This window comes from Anser anser (genome assembly GCF_964211835.1).
Source record: "Anser anser genome assembly, chromosome: 1".
Taxonomy (NCBI): domain Eukaryota; kingdom Metazoa; phylum Chordata; class Aves; order Anseriformes; family Anatidae; genus Anser; species Anser anser.
The window spans coordinates 197,648,758-197,668,114 of NC_139720.1; the positions used below are offsets into that span (position 1 = coordinate 197,648,758).

Genomic DNA, 19,357 nt, shown 5'->3' on the forward strand with positions numbered 1-19,357 from the left:
GGTCTCGAGCAGTGCCTCGGTACAATGTCACTTCCTGCCCTTCTGCTCTCAGGCCAGTCCCTTTCTTTGGCTTGGCATGCAAATATCTTTTTGCCACAGGGAACATAAACGTAGTGGTGCATGTTAAACATCCTCCTGTGACCTTGATGAGGATGCTACAATCACCCACATTGAAAGTATTTTCCTCCAGATTATTAGAATGCAATTTGTAGCAGCATGCAGTCATTTTTCCTTCAATAAAGGCTTTTCTAGCTGTTTTAATTCTTAAGAATACGTTCATAAATTCCCTTTACTAAGTTTCTGACACCAACTTTAATGCTAGTAGCATGCAAGAAAACTTACACAGTAACAGACATAATCAGTTCTTTTACTTTACTGCCCTCGTAGTCAATTTTGTAGCTGACTTTGCTGTTAACGATGTATAAAACTTTTCCAGGTATGTAGGGAAATTTTAGGATAGCTCTGTGGCCTCCACTCAGGTTACAGAGCTGCATTAAAACATGAGTGGAGACCGTACGATGGGTGATCTGTACCCAATTACCCAGTGCGAGTAGCCTGGCAGTCAACAGTAGAAGCACAGTAAGCTGCAGAGGACTGATGAGTAGATATTATTGAGACAGGCATTACCAACAGCAGAGTAAGACCCAAGTTCACCATTGAGACTCGAGAGTTATTAAAACAGCACACAGAAAATGCATTTATTTATATTAATAGCTGAAAGACATGCATGTAGCACTGCTAGCACTCAGCCCCCGCTTCCCCTACCGCTCACAGACCCACAGCACTACTACCCCAGCACCGTGGCAGGTCATCACCCTCTTTCCTCTCCTCTCAGCACCCACTACACCGTTCCTCCACCACCACAGCCCGCAACCCGCCCCCGGGCCCAGCGCTGAGGCAGGGCCGGGCGGGGCGCCCTGTAATGGCCACCGCCCCTCGCCCCGCCCCGGCCCGGCCCTGGCAGCGCCTGGCGTGCTGCGGCCGCTGCCGGCCCCCGGCTCTCTCCGCGGCCATGCGGCTCTGGGGCTGTGCTGCCTGCGTGCTGCTGCTGCTGCTGCTCTTCGTTCCCGGTTCCCGTGAGTAGCACCCGCGGGGGGGACGGGAGCAAGGGGCTGGAGGCTGCGGGGATGGGTTGAGGGGAGCCGGGGAGCACCGCGCCCCGCTCTGCCTCAGGCCGACCCGGGGGGTCGCGGTGCCCCGGGTGTGTGTTGCACCGCGCTGGGAGGGTGCCCCCCCTTTCCTGCCCTTCTCTGAGTCGCGGTGACATTGTGGCGAGTGGTTCTGGGTGGCTTCGAGGGTGTTTGGGCTTTGCCGTTGGGACAGGTGGTGGGGTTGGGGGTGTTTCTGTCCCGCGCTGCAGCAGCGCGTCCCTGGTCAGTGACTGGCTCTCCTAAACGCCGAGCTTCTTGTTTTGTGGTGGTGAAAGGCGGGATTCAGGCGGCGATTGTCAGAATGCGCTCGAGTAAAAGGAGAGAGGCAACAGTCCGAGCTGCCAGCATCGCCTTTTCCAAAAACTGAAATGCTTCGTGCAGTACTTCGCAGTTTTCAGAAGTATGTAAGCCAAAAGATGGGTACCAAGATTAACTTGAACAAAATAACATTATTGCCCTAAAAAAAAAAAAAAAGCTTTTCTTTTTTACACTTTTTTTTTTTTTAACAGAAACTTACTTGTAATCTGTTTACAGCTTTGCTGAGATTATGGCCTCCATTTCACAAAGATAGCCTGCCATTTCATTTGATAGGAGATTGGCCTGATCTGCCTTTTGTCGGGCTGCTTCCTGGTTCTATATGCTGGTTTAGCCCGGCGTGCTGTCTGTGCTGTCTCCTGGGGCAGGGTTGGTCTCATCTAACTTCAGGCAGGCTAACTTTAGTCGTTTTATACTTGAGTTTGTTGTGTAGGTTCCACTTATGGCCTGGTGAGAGAAACCGTGCCCTTTTAAGTTCGGTTCAATGTATCTATTGAGGTGTCTACTGTAGGATGAGCCAGGGAGCCCCTCAGAAGTTATTATTTATCAGTATGAATGGATACACTTGATTAAATAACAGCTACATTTGGGTCAGGCTCTGATGCACATAGTCTAGGTCTGGTTCCTTAATACAACAGGTTGAAGTACAGATTTCACGTTCAGACAGAAGTGAAGAATGCGTCAGTCACTTAAGCTTGCATTTTCAGTTAGTCACAGAACAGCACTTATACAGTATAATTTGCTATGTCGTTTAATTATTTTTTTTAATTGTTTCTGGATCTTTTTATTCTTCCCACACGATCAGCAACTTCCAGAAACTCCTGCTGAGGTCTGTGTTGGTTTCAGCAAGGATTGGTGTGATGTGAGAAAGTGGCAGTAGATTTATCCTCATTCCAGTCAAGATTGTTGGGCAAACTGGTTATTTCAATATAACGCCGTTCTTTTACTCTGCTAGAAAGATTATTTCTGTGTGTCAAGTCAGTGGAAGAAACATTTACCAAAATAGTATGGTCTAGAAAAATCACTCCCACTATTTTATAAAATCCATCTGGTTTCATGACATCTTAGTAAGGAGAATGGATGTTCCTGTGCAGGAAGCCCACCCCCTTCCTACTCATTCAGAAAAGGTCTTCAGCATCTCCTCTGAGCTTACTTGTGTACAAAACTGCTCATGACACCAAAAAAGAGCAGCAGCACTAGTCTCCAGACCTGAAAATGGGCATGGCATTTTTATTTCAGTGCATCTCCATACTTCTCTTAGATCCTTGGGTGGCAGTAAAATGTGTAATTGTTTTTCAGTCTCAAATAGACTGAGGTTGAGAATCAGTTACTTTCGTCCCTGTTGTTTCCTTCAGCATCTGTGTAATGGTATGCATGCTTTCCTGTGCAAGATTGTGAGATAACTTCACAATGTTAAGGCATGAGGACCTGTCCAAAGAGTTGCAGAGATAATCCTGCCTGATCTTTGTCACAGGCTGAAGCAATAACCTTGCTAGCTCAAGACCACTTACACACAAAAAGACCTTGTTAAGTTAAAGGGAAAATAAATATGGAGTTTCTGGATAGCAGCAGGTTTTTAGATTTATAGTTGTCAAAATTGTCTGGTTAATGTTGCAATAGATTTGAGCCCAGGGGGTTGTCCTTGTTTTAATCTCCAGAATTTGAGTTTGATCTGTTTCCACTGGGAAGAAGGAGAATCCTAATGGTGGAGACTGTCAGGGGGCTGGCTACATTCGTGTTGCTGCTTTAAATGTTCCAGCACCTTGACTTCTACTCATTTGGATTGTTTAGAGGCTACTGTGCAAACCAGGGATCTGTCTGATAGACTGTGTGCTGTCAGTGCCTCTGTATCATGTTGTTGTTTTTAAACTAATAAAAGCGCAACAGTTCAGAGATAAAACTCACCTACTTACCTGCTTGGTGTCCAGTGTGAAAAGAAAAGGTTCTCAGACACAATTAAGTAGATGACTCTCGAAATGTCCTCAAAACGAATGTGAAGTTGTGCTTAGAAAAAACCTGAATCGTATTCCGACATCTTTGTGCAGCACTAGGTTTGGTTAGACTGGTTACAAAGCCTGCGAATCCTTAGAAATGTGTTTTATCTTAGCTGTGAGTGTCAGAGTGGGCAGATTGTCCTTTGTCTGTACTGGAAATGGAATGAGCAATGCCACCCGTTTATGTGCATGTCTTCTGCCAGGCTTTGTCTACAGAGAACAGCGATTTGGTGCATGCCTGAGCTGGAGACTGCAGATTTCTAACATTAAGGGTTAATGGGAGTTACCCACTGTGTTGATTTTTTTTTTTTTTTCAGGATATGGCAAAATTAAGTCAATTTAAAATTTTGTCCTGCGTATTTTCACATTTACCTTGTATCTGCGTCTGTGTTCGGTTCCCATGGCTGAGCACCACTCCTGGAAGCTGCGTTCGTGCTGTAAAGCTGGAGGAACTCGAGTGATTTTGCCCTTTTGGAAGTTTGTTTATCCAAATTGTCTCAAGCTCATGACATCTTATGCATTAGACCAACAAAACCACAGAGAGGCCCTGAAAGTGCTTGTTGTAGCTAACTGTGCCGTGTGTTTCACAGGAAGCACGCTCGCCTTCAGCTGCGCCCCAGCCAGCCACAAGCAGTTAAGTTTGTAGCTGCATCTGTGCCCGACCTTGAAGAGGGGAAAGCACAGAGCTGTCTGACAAAAATGCTGCCTATCCCCTTTCCCTGACCTTTTCTGGTATTTGGAGCGTTTGGTGCATTGTTTAAATCGGGTATTTCCTTGGTTCAGTTCTGTTTCGTCATGAAAATGAGGATCTTCTCTTTTTTCTCTTCTGGATCACGGCAGAAGCAAGCATCAGCAGATTTTCTCTACCCAAGATTTCTAGCCCCAACACTGCAGCTAATCCTGTGACCCAGAGAGCTTTCTCTGCGTGTGTGCAGTCTTCCACGCTGCAGCTGTCTGCCAGCTCTCTTCCCCCTTCTTTCCTGTCCTCAAGCACGTGCGTGTACATGTGAGTCTCTCAAGCCATCTAACCCTTGCACTTCTGCTCCTGGTGACCCCAGAAACCCTCGCTGCTCTGCTTTGGACCAGTTGCACCGTGCAGTCCGTTGTCATGAATGAGAGCTGCTGACTGTCAGTAGAGCCGTCGCTGCGCAGAAGGGCGTGCTGCTTTTCCCTTGGCTGTAACACGGGATGTCCTTCCAGTCTCCCTGGGTGAAGTCTCCTGCCCTCCCCAGGGTGATACACGCACCCCTGATTCCAAAACCACAGTTTGAGGATACAGGACAGTTCAGAAATGGTGGTGTTTTCAGCTTTTCCTCGCCTGTCCCATTCACTGCCACGTGTTCCAGTGTGGCCTGTACTTCTGCAGTACCCCCATATGAAGATGTCTTGGTATGCAAGGGTGCTGGCTCTGGTGGGGGTCACGTTCTGCAGGATTGGGACCTTCCTGGCGAAGCTTAGCTTAGCTGTCTTCCATAAAACCAGGGGGCTGTGTGGTGTCTTTCCCTAAGCTTCGTAATTAAATATTCTAATGCATCTTGTAACGCTGCCCTCAGTCTTGCCGCCACAGTGATGAGATACGAGTGGTTTATTACTTGTACTCACAAACTTTACCATTCTGAGTTCTTTCTTGACTAAGGTTTTGCAACTACTGTGAAATGCCTTATTTCTGGGATATTTAGTTCAAGTTATTTGCTTGCTTGTAACGTGAGATTGCCTTAAGTGATCAAAACTAGACACTGCTGTGCAAAGGCAGGATCTGCAGCTGGTCCTCTTGCGAGTGTAGGAATGCCAGACACTGCGTTGTGTATGGTTTATGTTGAAATCTTGCAACTTGTGTGTAGGACCAGGCCTGAGGACAGACTAAACAGGCCTCGATCTTAAGGGTATGATGATATTTTGCTGGCAAATGTGATCCGTCTCCATCCCACTCCTAACCTTACAAACACTCAGCGGATGCATTAACATGCTGTTAGTCCCAAACTCAGCAGCGCAGCTTCGTAGTGGAGTTATCTCACCATGCAGGGGCAGAGCAAGCACTCGTCTGCTGGCAAAAGCCTTATAGGCCTTAGAGGAAAAGATTTACCTGAGAAGTTCTCTTCCTTCTGCTGTAGATGATGCGGATTGTATGTTGTTACTGAAGGAAGGTGCCTGACTTTCTGCCTCTTACTTCTTTCAGTCTCCTTGCATCTCAAGGAAGAAGAGAACTTGGGATGATGATGATGGGGAAGATAAAACTGAGGATGGGAAGGAGTTCCAGCTCATTTGATGGTTGGGTAGTGCGGCTGTCATTTTTAATGTGCTAAGAGCAGGCTGTTGTGGTACCGTTCGTTTATATCGTCATTACCTAACTCCTGTCCACAGTAGTTTAGTCGTGTAGATGCCCAAAGCAAACGACAGTTGCTGTACTATATACTAACTTCTTTTTTTCTCTTCATGGTAATAAAACACCTAAACTAAACCATCTTTTTTTTTTTTTTAAGTTGGAAATACCAATGGAAGGACAAACACAACCGTCAGTAATACAACCCTTAATGAGAATTCACACCCTAACGAGCAAGGTAATACTCCTGGCGCTTCTGTTTCTACCTTTCAGTAGCATTGAGAAAAGTAATGTGTATCACTGTATGTCTTAAACTGCCTTGTAATAGTTGACCCTTTACTGATTCATGAACAGCTGTAGGGCAGGAGGGGGGTACTGTGATTGTCACATCCATTCCAGGACGACTAAAGATATTTAAGAGAAACCGATGAACAGTAGAAGAAGACAAGTCAATTCTCATGGTCTTAGGTACCCCAGAGCAACAGGATGTTACTCCTTACCAGAGAGAGATGATATTAAGTGGGAAAATTGTATGTGCAGAACTAGAAATATCTGCCAACGTCAATTTACAGTTAAAAAGAGGAGAACCAGGTCAAGAATTCTTCTAGGCTGTTGACTTCAGTTCTGCTGAGAAAAAGGCAAGGCATTTGCTCATTTAAATATTTTTTTTAACATCAAAGTGGATTCTGGGTCCACCGTGCTTGAGCTCATTGCTAAAGCATGCGTTTATTTCGTAGTGTGATCTCATTTTTACTGCATTAAGGTGCATGGCTTTAAGCAATGCATGATGTTTAAGCCACCCATGCAAAAGGGATTTTTTCTTGGGTCATTTTAACTCTGTATTCCTTTGCTTGTCTCATTTGCTGTTGGCTAACAAATGAGATGAATAGCCAATACTCTGCTCGTTGACTCACTTTGTCATTGTATTAATTGCATCACTGACTCACACCCAAATTCTAAGTAACCTACACGGCTTCTTTTCACCTGTATGAGCATGCAGTCCACATCCAGATGTGTTCCCAAGGTTGCAGAAGCAAGCACTCAGAACCTGGGGAAAACCCAAAGCTGCGTTCTGGCTTCAATATTGGGCCAGTGTGGGAAAGGTTTAGCCCCAGGCATATCCATGGCTTATACTGATAGAAAAATCAACATATACAAGAAAGAATGTGTTCGTAATTATACAGTCATAGACTGGTTCTCAAAGGCAATTAAATCTGCAACCTAATATCCCAGACACTTCAGTATAAAAGTTGTGGGTTTAGTACTTAACACTGGGGCTAGTTGGCTATGATTATACCAAGGAAAAGGCAATGAAATCATTCTCTACTTTTTTCTTTTTTTTTTTTTTCCCTCCTCTGTTTTGGTGGATGATGCAATGCTATAAATTGGTGCTCATAAACCTGAACTCACTCATAACGTGTGCAATTGCAAAGAGGGTTGACAAAACTGTTCTAAAGTAGCTTTCTTCAGTGTTAAGAACAGGAGATCCTTTCAAAAGAGTTATGCCTGCTGCTTGATTCTGATGGCAGTTGCTCTTCTTGTCCCTATTATGTACTTTATTTTCCAGCCATGATGAGAAGCAGTAGAGCTGCTGCTAGTTACGTAACACTTGCAATGTGGAGGATGCTGTAAGAGACCAGTTACTTCAGAGAAAACAGTAATCACAGAACAGACATAGGCAAACAGCAGAACTGGAGGGGGGGGGTGTATGGACAGTGACTTTGTCAGGAGTGGGAGTGTAAGAACAGCCCAGGAAATCATTGCTAGGCGGGAGAGACCATTAACCTGTGACTAATTTTGAAGAGGGACACAGGAATGAGGACTGAAGAGAGAGTGTTAGGGTGCCTGAGAAACTGAAGTAGCATGAGTGGGAAGGGGAAAAAAGAGAACTGGAAAAGCAGAAGTGAAAGAAAGGAGGGAAGGAGAAAAGCATTAAAACTGAAGCAGTTTATGTTTTAAAAGTCTGTTGAAATAGGTGCATTCACAGGAGTCTTCTTGTGCAGAGAAAGCATAAGCTCACAGAAGGCTGCTTCACTGAGTGTCAGTCCATCCCTGTGTAACACAACTACAGTATGTTCCAATATGAGCCCAGTTTGTAATAGAGATGAAACAAAATGAAATAAAAGATTGGAGGACAGGAAAAGGAACTGAAACAGATGAATAAAAGCTAGAGAAAACACAACGCCTGAGTAGGTCAAGAGAGTCAGTGACAACATGGCAGATACAACAGCTGGATTAGACCGTAATGTGAAAATGGAAGAGAGCAAAGAGAATGAGATGCAAAGAATTCAGATCGCAGAGTATTTGAGCACTGCCGTACGTACAGTGTAAATATGTTCTTGCTGCACTGAAGTCTGAAAGCATTCTTTAGAGGGGAAAAAACAATCTGGTTTGAGGTGGAATGCTCTCTGCTCTATTCCCACTTGGAGCCTGCAAACGTAAAGGAGAGCATTGCGCTGTAAGTACTTTAATTATAGTAAGTTAAAAATGAAAACAAATAATATTTCTTTTCTTGTTTTCTTTTGTCCTTGAAGAGGATAACAGCAATTCACCCAGGCTCTCTCCTACGACATCCGCACAACCTACATCTACATCAAATACAACAGGTATGTGTTTGTTCATCTGTTCTTTCCTATGCATCTGGAAGATAGCTCCAAAACTACCCCCAAACCATACCAAATTCCAAAGGAACATCCATCAAAAGTGGGTATTTGAGAGAGGCATTATAATTTTAGAAGACTGGGAGCCAGCATGTAAAACAAGTCTAAGATGAAACTATACTATTTTTAAAGTTTAGATTGCATGCTTCATGGGTGGAAGCAATGACATTTGCAGTGCCACAGAATAACAGGAATCAAAAATAAAGTTTCAGGGAAGAGTTGAAAGGAACGCTTTTTTTTAATGCTTATTCTTTGTCTCCAAGCAAAGTTCCTCCATTTTCATGTAGTAAAACTGAATGTGTTGTTATGTAAACAGTGCATATCTGCTTATGATATTTCACAGTAAATAGAGTTAGGGCATAATGAAGGCACTGGGACTTGAGTTTCAAGACTCCATTTCCTTTTAGGTAAGACTCATGGCACCTTATACAATAGCAACTAGTCTTTGTAGAGCTCATAGCACGAAACACTGGAGTTCAAGCAAGACATGAGCAGCAGATCTAGGACAGTCTGTCACAGTATTTTTGTACTGTTCTAGCACAACCATCTTACCTTCACACCTTGGCAAAAGAACTGTAGGTAAAAATGATTTCTCAACACTGTTGCAGTTCTGGTGCTCCAACACAAATAACGTGTTTACAAAACACATCTTTGTAGAAATGAGAAACAACTTTATTAGATCAATTACTAGAGTTTGAAAGCAGGTTTTTAACCTGAGACACAAGCAGTTCATCCACTTGGATCTGCAGTATTCCAACCTTTGGCTATGTTAATGTGAGATTATTAAAAATGGAAATTAAGAAAATGTTTTTCTGGAAGAGCTTGAGCAGGCATATTTCACCACATCGGTAAAGACTGGGTAAGAATTAATGTCATGCAGTCATTCAGTCTGTGATGCACAGGTAAAAGGTTGTATCTGAGGAAAAGAAAAGAAAAGAAGAGCTAGTTTCGTGCATACATCAAGTCCCCTTTGTGCTAACAGCCATGTGAAAGAAGGGCAGAAATGTTGTGCCTACCCTAAAATACCTTGTGTATTTGTGGAGTTTTATGCTGATCATAAGGTCCCAGCTGAGTCACTGCATTTCCAGTACAACTCTCACTTTGTGCATCTGCAGTCTCCAGATAACCTCTGAGCTACCATGATTTGTTTGCAATTCATTTAAGAATAAAACACTCATCAGGGAAAAAATAATCTTTGCAAAGAGCTTTGTGTAGCAAGGAAGTTTCTCATTCCATTGGCTGCAATATACCAGTTTAAGCATGCCTAGCTTGGAAAGTGGAGAGGAGAGATTTTTGTAAACCCTTTGTTGCCTTAGGGCCTTCCCCATGTGCAAAGCCAATGTTAAACACAGGTGTTTAATCCACCCTGCACGCCAGCCCTGACTGTGGGCTTTTTGCAGAGGTCTGTGATTTATTATGAATAGATAATAATAGTAAAAAGAGTCCTGAGCCCTGCACTATTAGGCACAGTACCAACCTAACAGACAGCCATGTCTTGCTTCACCTGGTTTACGATTCACATCCTTCAACGTTTTGTCTTTTTGTTTGTTTGTTAGAAACTTCAGAGATTTTTGCTTAGTCTTTGCTTTGTGTTTTTTTTGGTTGGTTTTTTTCCATGGCAGCAGTGAAAACCTCATTCTTCAGAAAAACCGTCTTCTGTGAAAAAGGAAATATTTATTTTATGATGATCAGTAATAATTATTCTGTATGTTAGCACAGTGCTTGTGCAGTTTGAGCAGTTAGTTGTGCTCTTCCCTGTTGAGTTAGAACACACATGGTGTGTTGCATGGTGCTAAGAATTGTACACTGTACATGTAGTTTGATGGATGCGTATAAGATAGCTGCTTATTCTTTAAACACAGGTAGCTTACAAAGTAAAATACCTGTCTCTTAAAATAAAGCTTCATAAACCTGAACTATATTACTGGCATGCATCCTTTTCAAATAATAAAAATTAACTCATGCAGCCTGGGTTTATTTAGCATGTTCAATTAAGCCCAGCTGGTCTTCTGGGGGGAAAAGTAATTAGGGAAATAAAAGATAAAAGGACAGATGTTCCTAGCAAATGTTCTTTCATCTTACCTCTGTTGGTAAAATAGTACGGCTAAGATTTCTCAAAGACAAAGAAGAACAGATTGGTGTCCAATTCATATCAGCTTCCCAGATTCCCCACATGCCTCTGAAGGCCTCCCACTGATGTTCTGAAGTGACTGGCACTAAATGCATCATGAAAGATAAGTCTGTAGAAGATTAACCAGGCTTTACTTTTAATAGAGAAGCTACACTTTACTTGTAATATAGAAGTTCCATCACCAAGTGCTGTAATCTTGATAAAGTAAGAAAAAAGGATCATTAATAAGAAAGGGAGAGAAGGTAATATACAAACTTGCTAAACTTCCTTGTGATAGCTGTTTGGATGTTTTTTGCACTGACTCTTGTTTTCTTCAGGGTAATTTAATGCCCATAGAGTAAGTACCATCTTTGTGTAATAGCATTTAATAATGATACGCCTGGAACCATTATCACAGAATCATAGAATAGCTTGTGGTAGAAGGGACCTTAAGATCATCCAACTCCAACCCCCTGTCATGAGCAGGGATGCCACCCACTGGAGCAGATTGCCCAGGGCCTCATACAACCATGTTAGCCATTATGTTACTCAGAAACATGAGCCAATTTGACACTCAGAAATCATGGTTCAAAAAACCAAAATCGTTATTGATTGACGCTTGCATTCAGATTAGTCTTTCTTCACTGTAGGTGTCTCTTTATATTAAGAATGTAGTGGCCAGGTGTGATTTCATGTCATGTGACTGTAGATGGTTTCCACATAGACATCCATATCTTACTTATTTCTTACAATGAGGAACCATTTGATATTTATAGATCGTTGTACATTTGGGGAGCTTGCCTGCCAGTATTAAAATGTGCCCTGAATTTTATCTGATGTATTTTACACATGCTTCATAGAGGAACTGAATTTCCTAATTATAACAAGGTAAGCACATAAGTGTGGTACTTCATATGTTCCATCTCAATATTTATTTCAAAACTGTTTCCCAGGGTTATGGCAAAATACAACAATAATATCAAAGAACAAGAAGATAAATAACATTTACTGTGGGGACTGTATTGGGCTGTTTCAGTAATTTTAATGTTAAATGTCTCAGAAAAGCATCATGTAGGCCTGTTCCTTTCTGAATGCTTACATTGTCTTAGTGTTTCATTGTTAAGAAACATTTCAGGTGCTGTACAAATAAGCCGAAACTGAATATCAGGTTTACAGTGGAATTGAGATGACACTACCTTTTATTCAATTGTTCTAATATTAGACAATTTCAAGAAAACACAGGTGTCATTGGACATTTGAATTCCCATAATGAAAATGAAGCCAGATTGTATGAGGTTGTAGAAATAATACAGCAGTAGACAGTGCAAAGGGAGCTTTTTCCCCTTAAAATTCCTTCATACATAAAAGCTATTTGCCTCATATTGTCTGCTTAGAGAAATTTTAGTTACACAAGAGGCTCATGTTTCTTGTTACTTCCTTCTTAGAAAAATAAGTAATTATTCTTAAGATTTTTCTAGCTGGCTGCCTTTTATCAAGGTTCTAAGGATGTTGCTATAAATATCAACCTCCTCTATTATTACTCTTGCATTTTGCCTCCTGTTACTTTTATTCTGAACAGTTCATTACTGCTTTAAGTGAAATGGGAAGGGGAAATATTGGGTAAAAGCAGAATAAAAGTTAAAGACGTTAAGTGTCAACCAAACTTGTGAAACAGCATTCCAGTCCTCTGTTTTAACCATGGCAATATAGGCTGCTATTAAATAAGTGATACAAGCTACCAGAGTTAATTTAGTTGAACTTTTACCATGTGTGGAAAACCGTTTGAACCTTAAGTTTAATATACGTGCAGAAATCTCTCTGATAAGTTTAAAATACATGCAGCCTTAGTAAAGTCAGTCTTTCAGTCAGAACTAAATTAAAGATTAAATCATTGATGAAATCTGGTGTTTTCATGCAAAATCTGCTCTTATAGAAAAGCTTAGTTACCTGGAAAGTTGGAAAATTATTTCTTGATTCAGAATTTTATGACATTTTGAAATATTCTAAGTTAGGAGTGATTCTATGGAATTGAATAGTGTTGCCCAAAAGATTTGATACTTTTAAAAGTTATTAGATATTATCCAGGTCTTATTTACAGCTTTTCCTTAAAACCATTCCTGACCTTGAGCCCTACAAATTGGGAGTTAAGTCTTTCTAAAGGAAGTGCACAAGTGAAGGGTCTGTATGCAAGCCTGGATATACGTGGAATGATTGTTTTATTGTTACCCTGTCATTTTATGTGGCTGTGACAAATCTTGTGTTATTCAATGCGTGTGCATTTGATTATTTTTATATATTTTTCTGAGTGATGTCAAAAATACAAATTTCTCAGGTACACCCGCCAATACCAGCCAGCCCACCAACACCACGATGTCCACCACTGTGACTACTCAGCGCACCAGTACCAGCCGGACAACAACTTCAACTACAACTTCATCAGCCACATCAGCCACATCTTCACATCTCAATATTACAATGACCACTTCCAAGATCCCTCTCACTTCTGTAACAGGTGAGCTCACACCTCAAGAAGCTCTTTAAGGCTTGTATATGCGTTGACACATGTACAATTCTGGAACTGTTAGTTTTGCAGTAGTGTTGCAAAGAAATAATATATTTGCATGCTGAAAAGCAAGAGTGACTTTTTATTTAGTTGGTCACAGCAACGTTCCTCTGAACACTCCACATACTCAATAAAACTTCACTTACCCTGAGTGACCTGATGTATTTAAGAAAAAAAAAATGGTCTGAACCAGCATCCACCAGTGAGGAGATTAGTGTGTTAGGAGAAAGCCTGTTTTTTATGAGACTTTGCACTAGGCTTCTGAGTGCAACTTCTGTAGTTCTTGCATTCTTTCTTCTACGGTTTACACGAACTCATCTCTACTACTTCCTTTCTCAAGCCAACCTGTGGCTCAGAATACGCCTGCTGGCTTGGTAGAGAGTCTGAGATCTGTTAGCCCCATTTGTAGTAATGTAATGAATTTTATCCCTAATGGAGGATAGGGTATGACTATGAATGAGTCACACTTCATGTGAAAGTTGTAAAATTCAGTTTGACGGTACCCTTGAATTCAGAAACAGTACCTGTTGAGTTCACTGTTGCCTTACAAGTGAAGCATTATTGGGTAGGTGGAGCTGTCATCAGATCTTTGTTGGCCACATAATTTTCCTTTTAGCAAATACAAATCAGTACAAACTGGGTCTTTTGATGGCAAATAAAACCAGTTCTCACATGGAAACTACTAGGGCTTATTGAAGGTCATGATATCTATGTCAATATTTGATATTCGGGGGAAGCTCATGTTGGGTTGCAGAGCTGATCTCAGTCTGGCTGCTTATTCCTGCAGTGAGGATGCATACCCATGAGACACAGTAAAACAATCCATTCGTCACCACCAAAATATTTTACTCCCACCAGTTAACTATGCTGAATGAGTTGGTGTTTGCTGGCCCCTCTGTAGGCTGACCCAGTATGTTCATCTGACTAAAACCAACTTCCTTTTCTGCTGGGTAATTTCAGGACAAACTTAGCAAGTTAAATTACAGAGTCTGAAAAATGCTGGGACTGGTGTGTAAGAAGGGCAGGAGCTGCATGCATGGAAGGAGGTGAGAGCAGGGGAAGAGAGGGTTGGAGAGAAGTGGCTATCAGTCTTTCAGAGAGGGGAAGCAGTTGGATCAGCTGCTCCCATGTCACCAGAATTTGTCACTTTAAAAATTAGCTCTGGGTTTCAGTGTGCTTGGTTGGTACCTTGCCAGTTGGCCTACGTTAAATTTGTCCAACTGGGTCTTTAGATGACATGTCAGTCATCTGGGGAATGCAGGAGACAAAGGAATCCCTTAAAACAAAATTTGTAAAAAGTGACTTTTGTTTTCTTCTTTCAGCCACATCAAAATCTGAGACTGTCGTAGACAAAAAAACATCCAGATTTGACGTGGGCAGTTTTGTAGGTGGCATTGTGCTGACACTTGGTGTCCTAGTTATTCTCTACATTGGGTGCAAAACATACCACTCCAGAAGAGGCATCCAGTACAGAACCATGTAAGTTTCAGAGAAGTTGTTTCTGGTCAATTTATGACTCTTCTGTGTTTTTTTCACTGTCATCTATTATATTATTATTTTTATTTTTAAGGACATATGCATATAAGTAAGAAATGCATGCATACTTTCATCCTAATTATTTGCTAGCACTGTAAATACTTCTGCCAGCTTCTGCTCCCTGTGTTGTTTACAACAATATTTGTGAGTTGTTTGCTGTATTTGCTAGACTTCTGATTCTTCCTGATGCTTTTTCCTGGACTAATTTGTCTGTTTGATTTGCCTTCACCACCCCACCACCACCCCACCCCACCCCATTGTTTCTGTTACTAAATGTTTTTTTATTCAAACTGTCACCATCTCTCTTTCATATCACCTTTTACATACCTCAAAGTTTAGTGTGCCAGTTTTCAAGCCAGACATTTAATATTCCACTTTCTTAAGCCACCACTGTTGAAACAATGAATTTGTTTATCACAGAAAACATACAACTGCAGTAGTGCCATTATTCGTGTTTTTAAAGCACAATATTTGATTGTTGTCAATACATGAAATCAAACTTCTGCCCCACTTCACAATATAGGCAGGGCAGCTGGTTGATTTCTAACATGTCTTTTTGTGTTATCATGTTCAGATCTCCAGAAACCTGTCCATAGAATTGTATGCACTGAATGTGCTTTTAAGTACTCTTCACAAGTCTGTGAAATGAGGTAGAATTCATTCTAACAGAATATAAGCATCTGCATCTATCAAATCATTTCTATTACCCTAAAGTGGGCACTTAAAATCCGCTAGATGAGTCAACCTACCCATGCTTGTTTTTATTCATCCACTGTGAGGGCAGATAAGAGCCTCAGATAGAGAAGCATATGTCAAAAAGTATGGGCCGGATCCCACCTAAGGTCACTTGTTCATTTCATGTGCACCAGTGACTTTCAGCCTTCTGTGAGCTGCAGTCCATTGGTACTTCCCCTGTGGAGGGTAGGTCCTACAGAGCAGATACAAACCTGCCGAGAGCAAGCTTGCTTTTCTTTTAGATTCTGTAGAAGTTGTCTGACAGCATATAGCCTACAAGTGGAAAACAACAATTTTAAACATTTTCTCTAGGTGTTTCCCCAGGTGGTCTAAATTAAGTGTATGTCAGCCAATTTCATCCAGGCAACTGACTTGTGAAAGGAGATTGGGGGTGTTCTTGCCTTGGGCACAGTTCATCCTGGTTGAACTACTCCTTTCCTCTCCTGTACAGCGTTCACTTCTGAGAGCAAAACACATTTGTGTACAGACTTCACATTTTATCTCACTACTTTTGCAATGAATGCTGCAATTTTGATTGAACCTTATTGGCTTATCAGCTTCAAGTGATTAATAAAAATTAATTGCTGTTCAGCTTACTGTAGAGCTGCAGAACTATCTCATTTGCTGTTAACACCCAGTTCTACTCAGTTTTCTTCCAGGCTTGCCTCCTTGTCACATATTTAGTTTAAGAACTGGGAGGTTTTGTAACTAGGTTGCTTTCCTTTTTCCTATTCGATACAATGCATATCAGTTGTAGGAGCTTGTTTTAACTGAGGTGATGTCATTAGACGAAGTGAGAAGCTAGTGTTTGGGACTTACGTTTTCTCTCCATCTTTAACTACCGTTGGCTAGCCATGGGATTCAACAAGTCTCCACTGTGCATGTTTACCCACAGCAGTGTTTGAACAGATAGTGTAGAATTCAGGTGATCAGCGTCTTTAAAACAAAGGAACTTATAGCTGAGCTCATAAGCTGCCTTTGATCAGCTGTTACTGCTGGATATAGGTAAGACAGAATAAAAATGATACTGATCTGGAAGTATTAACATTTTGACTTCCATATTTCATTCAAGTAAATAAGGCTAGTGAAGCTTGAGGAGTGCTGACACCATTAAGTTCTTTTAGCTTCTGACTTGGCTCAGAGAGGCCTGTGATTCCAGATTAATTTGTACTTCGGCCTTCTCAGCAAGATGGCCTTTGTTCACAAAATATCCTTCTTAGCAGCAACTGGGTGGCTTTTTCTTACGTTGACTGATGCTTGTACTGCAGAACATTAATTATTGTGTTTCTGTTACAGTGATGAACATGATGCCATCATTTAAAGAGACTTCAGGGAAGACAATAATGGAAACCCATCCTATCACACTCGTCTTAACTTACTTCTGGGAAGAGTTTATTTCATAAAGATGATCACCATCTCTAAAACTGTGGGTTTGATCCTGCAAAATGTTGAGAATCCCCTAAGTGACCTGATTTTCTTACATTGGCTTTGATAACAACAAGAGGAGCTCAGCACTTTTTAGAGGAAGTATCTTCTTTTTCCAGTATTTGTAACCAAATTTAAAGAACTACGCGTATTGAGTTGTTTGCAGGTACACACACAAGGCTCTGAAATGGCTAATCACTAGCACAGAGATCACATCATTACCTTCTTAAGTTCAACTATTTGTCACATAGCCCAATAAATCCATTGTGTTCCATAATGGATATAGTAGGATAAATAGGACAGACTGCCTTTGAGACCAAGAATAGGCAAGTAAAATATTTTTTCCTAGTGTTTTGCATTAAATTGTATTTATTTTGAAGTTTGATGTGAACTTTAATTTGGAAATCTGGGGTTTTGAACAATTCGGTTAATTTTTATTAGGATAGTAAAGGGACATGATTTGCTTTGCTAGCTGTATAAAAAGTGATAAGGAGTACTTTAAACTTCAGTCATTAGCTCACAGTGACCTGTAGAGACTTCCCTTAACAGGCTACACAATGAAACTAGCTGCAGGAACAACAGGCAGACTGGAGATACCTATTCACAACCCCTTTTTATGAATGGGTCCTTATTATTAATAATAATTTTTAAAAAGACTATGCAATCCATAGCTTCTTTTTTATAGCATGTCCTAGTGTTCTGAAGATAAACTCAGAATTGTCCCCATCTTAAATACGAAAATTCTTGCTAAAATTGTTTTTTTTAAGTTAAATGTAGCAATCACTTCACCTGTAGGTTTTTTTTTATTATTATGAGAAAGCTGCATACAATGTTTTAGCATTTGGTAAGCATTGAAAGTTACACAGAAATGGAAAATCTGTAGGGTATCATTTTAGAAGAATATAATCTCCATTTTTAGAACTATTTGCTGAACTTGGTACTGCTGTACCCATGTACAGCAGCCTGGTCAAAATGCCACGGAAGGCAACAGGGCATCTCCCAGAAAGCTTTGGATTAAGTTCCAGGTTATGCTGGGTTCGTGCGCAAGACAGCTGATGCTGTTTCCATATTACTTTTGCATTTACACTGAGGTAAAACTGCTGCCTTCAGTAGATGGGCTCCTGATTTACTCTGGTGTAAAAAAGTAGAATGAGGATCAAGAAAGGCTTCTCATGCACCTCTTCTACAGCACCAAGAAATTGTTGGGTCCTGTTCAGGCTCCCTTTGTAGACCTCTCCCTGGAGATCAGGGTTGGTGCGGTGGGACTTGGCTTCATGGTCACTGCTGGGACACGTCCGTCACGCAGTGCCAGAAGGGAGGTGGTGATAGCTGAGGGAGGTCGTGAAGGGAAGTGCACGCGGGTCTGTCACTGGTCAGGGGTGCAACAACATAGGGGAAGTAGAACTACAGCTCTGGCATAGACTGATTTTTTTTTTTTATTATTTTTTTCCAAAGAGCAGTTGATTCTTACACTTGCTAACCATGCTAAAATGGGTGGATGGATTTTCTTTTCTTTTATCATATGGAGTACTAAAGCTTTTGTCCGAGGCACAATCAAGTCCAGCAAGCCATGGTTTATAAGTAGTACCAGCCACACTTGAAACAGAGGTTGTATGGCTGTTCTGTTTGTTTTTTATTGTGATACAGCAGAGGAGTGACTTGAAGTAACTTCTGTGATTACTTTCTTTTTCTAATTAATTGCCTTGTTTGGTGTTTTTATTTTTTTTTAACTTGAACAGTTTGGAAAGGATTGTTACATAGCACTGCAATTCTTTACTTTGTGGAAATTAAGAGAATTAAATTCAACTCCATTATTGGGATTGCCTCACCTCTGTTGTACAGATGAATAAATAAAGTGAAATCTTTGGAGTTACTATATCAATCTCAGTTGGATTTTTATTTTATTAAAAGTTTTCTATAGTTTTTTATAATTACCACTTCCACAATCATAACAACTGAGTAAGATATATTCACTGTATACACTTTTAAATGACAGAATACTGGAACCATGACACTTCTGCCCAGCCCAATCACATGTAGTCCATTTTGTAACTTTACTACTACAATAAAGCAAAAATTATTTGCTTAAGGTTTCAGAGGCATCAGTGCAAATACAAAACTTCACTTCCTTCCACGTCTTTGGATACTAGACAAAGTGAGGTACTGTTGATAAGTCTTACCTTTAACTTTGCATTTGCTTTCCAACAATAAATGATGTATGTGACTTGAAAAGGGGATGAATAGGTCAGTTTTTCAGTACTCCATAGCTCCACCAAGTACTTATTTAGGCCTCAGTCCCAGAGGTTGTTCAACAGGGGTGGAACAAGCAGTGGATTTGAATTTAGCTATACTCTAGAGGGGTCAACTGTATGTAATAACTGAAATAATAACTTAGCATTCAGCAATCCTGATTATGTTAATTGAACATTATCACTTCTTATTTCTGCAAGGATTTCAAAGGATTTGGTACAGCAGTCTGGAAATCTTAGGCAAATATGACCAAGGTCTAGCACCATCCCAGGCAACTGGGCCATAATCCCTATGATAA

The 19,357-nt window shown here is 41.0% G+C and overlaps 1 protein-coding gene across 1 annotated transcript; it reads left to right on the top strand.

Moving 5' to 3' along the window:
• Positions 1-904: 904 nt before the first annotated feature.
• Positions 905-18,685, top strand: TMEM123 (transmembrane protein 123). Its single transcript, XM_083821669.1, has 6 exons — positions 905-1,076; positions 5,941-6,018; positions 8,315-8,386; positions 12,883-13,062; positions 14,436-14,592; positions 16,681-18,685. Exons 1-6 carry the CDS (start codon positions 923-925, stop codon positions 16,703-16,705), a joined length of 666 nt encoding a protein of 221 aa, XP_083677795.1. The 5' UTR covers positions 905-922; the 3' UTR covers positions 16,706-18,685.
• Positions 18,686-19,357: the final 672 nt, after the last annotated feature.